The 11,016-nt window shown below is 40.4% G+C and overlaps 1 protein-coding gene across 8 annotated transcripts in view; it reads right to left on the bottom strand.

Annotated features, from left to right (window-relative positions):
• Positions 1–1,527: 1,527 nt before the first annotated feature.
• Positions 1,528–11,016, bottom strand: part of DLC1 (DLC1 Rho GTPase activating protein) — a 351,657-nt gene continuing 342,168 nt past the window's right edge. For all 8 annotated transcript variants that reach the window (XM_036228700.1, XM_036228701.1, XM_036228702.1 and 5 more), the window contains 6 exons: positions 9,237–9,450; positions 7,617–7,731; positions 6,842–7,060; positions 5,791–6,008; positions 4,870–5,043; positions 1,528–4,115 (listed from right to left, as the gene is read on the bottom strand). In XM_036228700.1, the coding sequence (XP_036084593.1) occupies positions 3,995–4,115; positions 4,870–5,043; positions 5,791–6,008; positions 6,842–7,060; positions 7,617–7,731; positions 9,237–9,450 (1,061 nt within the window). In that variant the 3' untranslated portion in view covers positions 1,528–3,994. The remainder of the gene's footprint in view (positions 4,116–4,869; positions 5,044–5,790; positions 6,009–6,841; positions 7,061–7,616; positions 7,732–9,236; positions 9,451–11,016) is intronic.

Raw genomic sequence — 11,016 nt, 5'->3', positions numbered from 1 at the left:
TGTCTGTTGGTGGGCATTTAGGTCGCTTCCATATCTTGGCTATTGTAAATTGTGCTGCCACGAACATAGGGGTGCATAGATCTTTACGAATTGTTTTGGTTTTCTTTGGATACTTAAAAGTGCTAGCCTATTTCTCTACTTCATTTTGCCTTAAGCATCTCAGTAATGGGGTGACAGAAAATGAATTAATTTGAGACTAATACGATTATTTTGCTATGGATCTTAATTTTTCTAGGGTTCTGCTTGATTCCAATGCTGAGGCCATATGGATTGGCTCTATGAGAAATGTGCCACTCAACTAGGGAAAGATCAGCAAATGGCAGATGATCTGAGGCAGTGGACCCGACTTGGAGTCTTAGCTCCTTCTTCTGGCTCTGAGTATCTTAATTGTCACTACCTCTCTAAGGCATAGCCTCACCATAGAATGAGGCTACCCATATTTCATGGGATACGTGTGAGGTTTAAATAAGGATGTCAAAAGTGGACGAAAGTGAATGTAGCTACAAAATCCCACACACCCCTATCGCCTCTGTCCTCCTGTGGACACGCACATACATATATACACCTACCTACCTAACTAGTGATGTTGGAAAGCACCAATTTGGATTAACTTCCTTAGTTTTCCTTTAGATTTTGCTTTTCAAAAATCTCACTTGAAATATCCACTGTGAAAAGAAAATTTCTTAAAGAGCCATTTAATTTTGTTAAAATTTATCAAATAATTCCACCTACAAATTGGTAGGAAAAATGCTTTGAGTATAACAATTACCTTGAATTTTGTTAAGATCTTAGCTACCTCTGGTTTTGTTAAGATTTGTCCTCATGTTCATTACATGGCATCATTCTCTTTCAGTATCTGTGAGTGCAGGTTTTAATTCTGTGAAGGCAGGGTGATGTCAGTCCTGCTTCCAGCAGTACCTTCAGCACTAAGCAAATTGAATAAGCAAATTGGTGGTGTGACAAAAAAATACATAAATCTACCTGGGTGCCTGTGAGAGCACGTCCTTCATCCTGGTAGCCTCATGAAGCCTCTAGTAACTCATGACTTCTGAACTGTTCAAACTGAAGTATTAGGTATTGTAGGCCTAAGATATTTTTATTTTATACAACTCTGAGAAAACCAGGTCTGAAGGCAAAGGCAAATAAAAAAGCCTTCAGTCTGGGCTATGTATGATGAAATTGGGTTTTACCCCTTTTCTATGTCCAGAATATTTGTCAAAAATCAGACCTCTTCTGAGATCCATATTACACTGTGTCTGAGAGTGAGATGGGTTAAAATTCCATCACAAAGAACTCTTTAATTTAGAATCAGTATTTGAAGCATACACACACACACACACACATACACACATATATATATATAGTGTCTGTGCATCTTTGTGAGATTAAACTTTAAGATTCCATATTGTTTAACAATTTCCAGCCTTTCAATCTCAAAATGGGCAGTGATGAGCCAAAGTGAGGGCTTAAGACAGCTGACATCCTAGATTCCCTTCCTTTTCAAATGACAGACACTATTTCAATCAATCCCATTTAGTAAATAATAAATTTATTAGGTGCCTACATACAAAACACTGAAAGCTGCTGTAGGGGGTTATAAAGATGTGCAGGAGAAGAGCCCTGCCCTCAAAGAGCTTACAATCTAGGCCACTAGTCACAATCAGTAAGTTGTGGCAACATCACTCTAGGTGACATAAGCAGAGTTCCTACAAATGTTCACATCCTTTGAATTCTCCTCTTGTCAAATATGTAAGGAATCCTTTCAACAGGAAAGCCAAACAGTGGGAAAGAGACCTTTCGTGGAGTGAATCTGTGACCTTGGATTTGCTTATGAGCATCCTTCTGTAGCTGTTGCTTATTCTTGTAACTTTCTCAGCATCGTTTCCTAATGACCTATGTTTGGAGAGCATCTCTGGGCTTCCCGAAACTTCACCAGGATTTCCTGTTTGTTAGTAAGTGGCTCAGCTGCAGTTTGGCCTTGGAATGATTTGCAGACGATTTTTCCTTCAGCAACATGATGTTTTCACGTTAGTTGATGTTAGAATGATATGCCTTGCTATCTGTGGTTTTCAGGGTGGGAGTGAGATGCAGTACAAAGGAGAGCAGGCCAGACTTTTCCCTTACTTTAAACATTTAATAGTGCACTTATTGATTATATTCTGTACAGATATAGAGAAAGTTATAAACCTCTTCTTTTATTTTTATTTTTTCACTTAAACTGTATTCATGTAAAGCATATTTACATTAGGAAAAAAAAAAAAAGCCTTGAGGTACAAAACCCAAAAGAATATCTGAGGTATAAATACAAGTATATTTTAAATAATAATCTTTATCATGCTTCATCTATGTTTGAAAGCACAGTGGACATGTGTACATGTATCTTAATAGAATGGTATATACAATATACAATCTCACAAATCTGAAAGCCATTAAAATTGAATATACAAGTATATCTTCATGAAGAACACTGATATCGAAAATACTCAAATTTTAACACTCTAATCTGTCCCCCACAAATTCTTCAAAGAACCTTTGAAATAACACTGACAATGGTTAACTAAATAACAAAATAAAAATCCTTCTTAAAAGTCTCATTCATACAGTATTCACTTTGATCCACACTAAAGAAATTCACTAACACTGTCTCTCAAGTCAATCTTTACCATTACAGTAAAACCTGTACAAAGACCACCCTTCTGAAAAACTGTGCTGGTGTTTTTGTTTTTGACTATGATAACTATTTGTTATTACCACTAAAATATATTCCAAGGGCATCATTACAAAAAAAAAGGAAAAAGAAAATATAGGAAGAACAAAAGTCATACAAAGCAAAAAAAAAAAAAAAAAAAAAAAAAAGTCATTAAACCAGAAAACCTATTTGCTGTTAAGGGCAAATGCAATTAAACATGTTCAGCTTTCAGAAATGATGTTAATAAAAACAACAACAAACAACTTTTGTGGTTGGGTTAGATTTACAGGGATTTCCTTATTGGGAAATAGTTTCCTATGCTCCCACACATAGTGTATCTTAGAGAGTTTCTGTTATAAACATGAAAATGCAAAGAATTCAGACAGGTAAACTGTTTTGATGCTTGATTCCCAAGTAAATGTTAGAGTGTTCAGTTTTTACATCTCAGCTTTATAAAAAAACTAAATCTTAACTGTGTTTTAGAACTAGCAAGGAGGAATTTTCATTCCTTAATTAATATATCCTGTTTAAAAACGACATCGATGATTGCAGTGAGATAAACTGTGTCTGAAATGAGTTATCGGAATAAATTTACTACAATCACTTTTAAGGTAAAGAAGAGGTTGATGGAAGAGTCTGTTTAGTAACTTAGTGAAACAAAATGGGCACGGGCGGGTTGTCCAACCCCTCAAAACGAGTAGGTTCCCTTTCTGGATGGATCCATGGGTAGTCCAATATTCCAGGTTAAACTGAACCCAATGTATCAATATCCTTCTTGGAGGCATCTCAGTGTGCCAGACACTGCATCCTGACTTACACGGCTATGCCATTCGACCAGCAACAAACACACATACACACACTTTTCTGTGCAAACCTTTCTTTGCTCATCTCAGTGAGAAAACATGTCAAAGAGTACCAACTATTCCAGTGGATACACCAGTCCCTCGACACACTGCATATAAAATGACACAGGTACACATACACCAGTATCACAAGAGAATGAAGTATCTTCATTATCTTCCATAATGTAATTATAGAGTTTTGCTTCTCAGAAGCAATTCGTGTAAGAATACATTTTTTTTTTTTTTTTTGCACAGTCTTACATATTCCAGTCAAGGCCTATAACATAGACCTTAATCAAACAGGAAGCAGCTTTAAAAATGTTTCAAATCGCTACAGTTAATTCCTACACTCCAACCTATAGTTTTGTTTCAGGATCAGACCCAGAACCCGTTCTTCTAAGGACTGGCAAGGGTTCTAGAAACAAACGCCCAGATGGTGGACACAGTTGCTGTGCTTCGGTAATCACCTAGATTTGGTGTCTTTGGCTTCAGTGTTCTGATTACAGAAAGAGTCTCGGATCTTTACGACTTCAGCTGCACACAAATGTCCAAAAGATTTCGTGTACCACTCTGGCATGTGGCCCCTGGAACAGAAAGGAAAAGCAGATAAATTAGTCAAGTTGAAAGAGCCTGAAATAAGCTGAAGGGAGTTTCGGGTACACTTCCATTTCTTATTCAGCAAAATGGGTAAGTAAAGATTACTCAAGGTAGTCTTCTGGCACTTCCATTACACACATGGAACTAGAAGTGTCTCAAGAAATAACATATTGAATAAAGATGCTGAGTGAAAATGTTCAGAGAAAGTTTTGGCATATATATATATAACAAAAACAGAGCACACAGATACTTGGAGAAGTACTCAAATGTAAAGACGTCAATGAGAAGTTATTTAATATGAGAGCCACTTGCGAAAGTTTTTAGAGGTTCTTTCTTTTGTCTGTATTGCTGCATCTCACTAACTTTCTGATATGAATACATACTTATCTGTGGCACACAGATTAATTACTAAAAGGGTATGCCACATTATTCAAACATCTTTGAATATGGAAAGGGAGAAACATCTGTTTGCTAGTGCAAACTCTCATTTCTTATAGCTTTAAATTCATGGCAGAACCACCACGTGCAAATTGCTTTAGTGGCACATTTTCTAAAGGATCAAAATTAGACGGCGGTAGCCAAAAGAGCCAGAAACATAAAGGTGTTACTTAATAAGCACCATTCTTCATTGAGTACCAAAACACAACAATGCATTCATTTAAGCCATTTTTTTGCATCAGACAAAAAGTCTCAATCTTCTCCATGACCTTCACCATGCCAAAAATCAGACTCAGAACGTACCTTACATCAGCTCTGCACAGGTAGGTGAGTTTGGATTTCCCTGACCCGCAGGGTTCGATCAGATACCTGGACAGGAGCACATTGACCCTCACCCCCACCACAGGTGCCCGGTCATGATCCACCGAGGTAAGTAGGAGGGCACATGCCCCTTTCGGTAAGTTAGTCCTCCATGTCCTGCAGAGACAAAACCAGAGGGAAAAAAATGAAATTTCTTGGAAGCCATGTTTAAAACAAGCCTCACGCTTAGAGGAGAGCACTGAGGGACAGGATCGGTGGCCATGCTGTATGACCAGCCCTGGGTAGACGATAGCCTCTGAACAATTGTGCAAGGGCTCCTGAATGACTTCTCTGTACACAGCCACTTCGACAGTGGGTGTGTGTGCTCACAGTCAGTTCTTCGAAAGGGAACCAATCTGAAGTGTGACAGAAAACCATTTTTATATTTCATAAATGTATTAGAACGTGGACATCCAAGTGAGTGTTGCTCTGTTGGAAAAGTTCACGATGAATGATGTGACATTTCATCAAAGATTTTTGAAATTCCTCTTTCAATAATGTCTCCAGAGAATTATGAATTAGTTATAAATCAGCTTTAACCACAGCTCACTTGGAACCCAAATGTTACTTCCTGGCTTAGGCATTCACTAGCTATTTCTATAGAAAAAATTTATCCTAAAAGGGGCAAGAATCTACTACCTATGAGAATACTCAATAGAATGTGCCTCTCTTTCTGAGCTCAATTCCAAAAGAGTTCAAACCATTTTGAATTCTTGGAATAAATTCAGACATATTTTCCATATTTGGAAGGGTTCAACACTTTTCTGGAAGCATACATTCTATTTTAAATAATTTTACCATCTTATAACATTCAGTGGCATAGAGGCTCATCCTTACCACAATAATCACTTTGGAAGTTCTCACCTCAAAACAACGTAGTCCCGAGCGGGATGGGGTGCCATACTGTTTTGGACATACTGGTAAATTTCAGTTTGACTGTCCAGGATTTCAATCACTTTGGAATCCAACAGGTCTACGTCCCAAAGGTGCTGCTCTTTCAGCAGGCGCTTTAAGATGTCCTCAGGCATGGCAGGGACTTCGATGGTGGACCTCCAAAGCCTTAGGGGGGGCCCTTCGCTCATCTGAAAAAAGGGCATGCTTTCAACGCTAAGACAACTCACATACAGTTTGACTCTGAAGATAAATTTCTGGCTGGGTGCACAGTCACATGTATAGAGGCTAGTGATTATCTGTGGCTTTATTAGGCCATCATCTTCGAGTATATTCAAGGGCAGCCCAGGAAGTAAACAGAACTGCTAGTGGTACTTCAGGTCAAACCTGTTCCATCTGTTTGCCTGGGACCCACATGAGGGTTCGTGCCATAAAGTAAGATTGTTTATTTGCACCCCAAAGCCTGTATGGCCATCCAGACTGCTCTCATTTATTTATTTTCAAGGTTGTTGGGACAGTATCAACAGATACGCCTCCTATGGTCCTGTCCTGCTAAGCCATACAACATGCGTCTGCCCTGGAGGGGCTTTTAGTCCTAACAAGTTAATTTCTCCCTACAGAGTTTCCTGCTCATTTAAAGGCCAAAGGCAGAGCGATTGAGAATACAGGAGAGAGCAAGGGGATTCTGACCAAATTATGGAAAAACCTAAGCATGTCATAAAATGCCCTAAAGACTGATCCATTAGCAAACCATTCCAGGAATTCTAGTGTGATTCTGCAGAACCAGACAATTGCTTTAGGTGGCTGGATTCCTGGGACGAGTGTTAGATGAGTGTTCCTCACTGGGCTGGTTTCCACTCTTAGCTGGGGACTATGAATCACCTGGCTGTCCCACTCTGCAAGCAGGGGAATAGGCAACAGATCCCCAAGGAGAGCTGTACAGGCCAAAATGTCTCACTGCTGACGAACCCAAGTCCTGTCACTGGAACCCAACTGGCTGACAACAGAGAGATAGATAACTTACCTTCTTATAGGACAGCTCGGCCTGCTCAGACGTAGAGTAGCTGACCCAGCCTTTAAACTTCTCCTTGACTTCTTTAAACAGGCTGTCCACGCAGTCTTGGAGGAAGTGCTGGTAGTCAGCTGACTCGTCATTACAAAGGCGTCCTAATGCTTCCAGAGTGAGGGGCTTCAGCTCTTGCTCAGTGTAGGAATTCCGACACCGGCTCATTTCCTCAGGAACCTGTGAGGAACACGAGAGACTGAAAGTCCGCCTGGGCTCATTCTTGCAGTCCATCAACAAAAACGTCAGGGCAGAAACAGTGGACTGGAGCCTCGAGGTAGTGCGGGCAGTCCTATCCCTCTGCTTCCAACAGATGGAGGGGTGTCCCTTCCCACTCCACGTGGTAGCACGAGGGTATGAACTAACTTCATAAAGGTATCTATGAAGCTTACTGTGTAAGGTACTCTTCCTTGGAAAGCTACGGTAGGAGGGTAAGCGACTAAAACAGGGCTTATGCTAATGAAGGCATGTCTCTCAGACACAGAATTCATTTCAGCTAATTTGTTGCCTTTGTTTTGTCAAGTACAGGTGTGTGGTGGTAGGCAATTTTATTAAACATGCTAACTGCAGTGAACTCATACATTGTAATATATATAAATAAGACATTCTTGGGCTATGCATATAATCTCCAGCTGGAGCAGAGATCTTTTGGTAAGATGTGAACAAGTAATGCACCGAAGATTTCATCCCTGTTCGCATTATTGTTAACAAATAACAAAACGTCCCAACTCCTCACCTGGAAAAGCTTCTTGCACTCCGCGATCATGTGGGCTAGCCCCTGAGTGGCAGCAAGGTTTTCATTCAAATCTCTCTGATCGGGTTTGCCCAAACTTTGTTTCCTTTGCATTACCCTAGGCAGAAGAAATAAGGAGGAGAAAGATTCAAATATTTATACATTTGCAAATCAATGTGTTAGTCGAGGAAACCCACAGAGGAGGAAAGAACCATTTCACGGGAGCCTGTCTGTCATTAATTGGTTCAAGAGGGCTTTACTTTGGTCACTAGAATTTCTCAGCTTTATCAACAATACACAAAAAAACATGAAAGAGACTGTTTTCAATGAAATCTAGGCTATCTAAAGTTGTCCCATTAAATAGGTTCCTATTTAAATAGGGCAGCTTGTAAGGTCTCTGTATGGTGGGGAGGAAGAAAGGCAGAGAAGAGGGAAGAGCCAGGCGTGGGAGGGTGGCATGGGACATTGGGGTAAATAGTGTCACTATTCTTCCCAGCTTAAACAAACAGGACGCCCTCCCAAAGGTGAGGGGAAATCTATTGTTTCCTAAAGGTTCTGCCTTAATCTTATCTGTCCTTTATCCCATTAAAGCCTGAATGCCCCATTCAATGGTTTAGAACTAGTTAAAAGGATGTTTAAGCTCTGCATGACTTTCAGAAGCAATGCTAACTTCAACTAGCACAACTAGGCCTCATGCTTCTAATGAAGAAATATTTGTCAAGTTCCTTTACAGCTGAAGGAATAGGATTAGCTGGATGGATTTGGCATGCGGGGTGAAGCCCAGTTAGTGACTCCTTTCTCACACACTCCATTTTACATGAGATAGTCATATAAGTCAGAAGCTCCAACTGTCTCTGCTGTTTCTTCCTGTCAGATAAGGGCAAGTTCCTTAACTGACCTTTCCTGCAGTCTCGTTTACCTCTTATGTAGAATAGATACTAACAGTATCTTCATCTCCTATGATTGCTATGAGGATTAAGTAAGAATTTAATGAATGTCAAGGGTACAATCCTGTACCTGGGAGAAAATAAATGCTGAACAAATATCAGCTTTTGCTATTTTCCAGATTCTCTGACTTCTTCTACAGCCACTCCCATCTTGTATACATCTAAGGAGAAACTTTGTAAACAATTGGCTTAGACCAGGTCCAAACTTGGAGACTCAACCTTATCCTTAGTTCTTAGAGACCAGGCTACTTCCTTTCAACCGCCAGCACGGGCCGCGAGCTCAGCTTTACTGGCCATGAAGAAGCCAAAGCAGAAGGGCGCCTATCCCCCTATCCAACTGTTTACGTAGGTAAATGCATGTTCTTTGCTGGCAGTAAGCATCGTGACAAAGTTACAGAGGACACTGGCGAGCACTGGAGTAAACACCTCCCATGGCGAAGCTCAAATCCTAATCTCTCTTCCCAAACCTGGTCGTGACTAGACTTTCAGGAAGTCACACCCCCAGGGCTGAGAAGAAAGGAGGGAGGAGGGCAGGAGGCATGTGAGCTGTGAAGGAAGGAGGTCCAGCTCCCTTTTGCTAGATTCAAGTACGAATCCAACAACCCTAAAAGGAATGGGAGGCAGCCTCAGCCTGAAGAACGGAGCCCGACATGGGCATGTCTCCTCTAACCAGTACCTTGGGGAAGAATTCTCTCTCTTCAGCGTGTTGAGGTGGAAGAGGGAAGGCGCTAAGCACACGGCCAGGTTGGTCGGAGTCATCTGGTTTTCTTTCACAGCTGCTGTGACATCGCTCAGGAAATAAAGGAGTGTCTGTAAAACCTCCCGGTTCTCATCAGGCAGAAGCATAATGGCGGCCTTGATCGCCTGAAGGCGCTGGTCCTTGGGCACATCTGCACAACACCAGCATTTTCCCCATCAATTCAGTGATTTTCCATGTACATTGCAAGGAAATGTCCCAAAGCAAACACATCAGCATCAAAGACCTCAGCCCAGTCCTGAACAAGCACTTGCAGAAAGTGTACTCAGGGTTAATATGGAAGAAATTAGGGCTGCCACCAGCGTCACTGCCCTCAAGTATTTCCTGCCTGTGGAGGAGTTAAAATATTTTAAACACCCACAATGCCAATATACTCCTAAATCCACCTCAGAGTTCAACTCCAGATGAGGTCTGTTCTTTTAGTTTACAGAACACGTTTTTCTTTTCTAAGTGCTTCTGAGAAATCCCTAATTTACCATTCTCAATTACTAAAAACATTATACCCTTATATTTTTGTTTAGTTTCAAGGAAAAACCTTATCTAAGATATGTATACGAGGATAAGAACTGAGTTTTAGTTTTTACTATAAAATATTCAGTATCGATGGGGACCCTCATAATTTTAACTGATTTGCTCATTCTCGAAATGGGAAAAGGAAGCTGCTCAAACATGCAGTCAAGTTAAAGAGCAGACACATTCAGCTAGTAATTTCTTTACGTTTTAGAAAGCCTACTGAGAGGCTATTATAAAAATACATGCTTGAAAACTAGACCCATAAACTAACACACATGTAGAAAATGCTAAACCCACCCTTAAGGTCTCCTTTACCAGGCAAATCTTTCTTTAAAAAAGGCATGTGGTGGAAAAATCAAGTCACTCAAACGCAGCTCCATAGGACAAACTGATTAAACAGCTCCATGGTTACAACACATAACAAATACCTTGGTGGGGAAAATGTGACCTATGTTTTCATAAAATCTGAAAGGATGAAACAAATAATGAAATAATCCAGACCGGCTCCATTTCTCATAAAGTCCAATGTGCCAGCTAAAGACAATTTGAGCACTAAGAGAAGCTGCTTTCAAATTACACTGCTGTAATGACACAATGAGCCAAGAAAAACACAAGGCTGTAAAAGCTATAATCCTGATCTTGATCATTAATTTAGACAACTGTTTGCTTTAAGCTTTACTTAAAAGTGAGAAGGGCATGGGTATTGTTTTCCCAAGTATTTCTGGCAGAAGCTGAGATGAATAACAGAAAAAGATTATTCATTTTACAGCAAGATAAAACACACAGGCACCTGTGAAATTTTAAACACAACAGGCCCTGCTGCTGAGATGTGAAGCAAATGAAATTTCTATAGAAAAGGCAGAGAGAGAGAGAGAGAGAGAGAGCGCGAGCGAGCTTGGTACCTGCTCTTTTCAGCTTCTTAGATAACTATGTTCTAGAAACGAACGAAAAAATGAGCTCCAGGATCAGAAGGTAAAAATATCCGATTGTTTCAGTGGTTATTAGAGAATGATGATAAGGGAAATTTATTTTTGCTTTATTTCACAGGTATACAGAAACCCGTTCCACAAACAAGGAGGCAAGGAGGAAACTGATGACATGTGTTTGCAAGAAGTCATCACATGGGTCCAAAAGAATGGCATCAAAGGGAGCTACGGGTTTCAGTGGTCCCCCTGTTCCCCACCGG

The sequence above is a fragment of the Rousettus aegyptiacus genome, unplaced genomic scaffold, assembly GCF_014176215.1.
Source record: "Rousettus aegyptiacus isolate mRouAeg1 unplaced genomic scaffold, mRouAeg1.p scaffold_m13_p_11, whole genome shotgun sequence".
Taxonomy (NCBI): Eukaryota; Metazoa; Chordata; class Mammalia; order Chiroptera; family Pteropodidae; genus Rousettus; species Rousettus aegyptiacus.
Note: the sequence above shows the minus strand (reverse complement) of the source record. Positions and strands in the feature narration are given on the sequence as shown.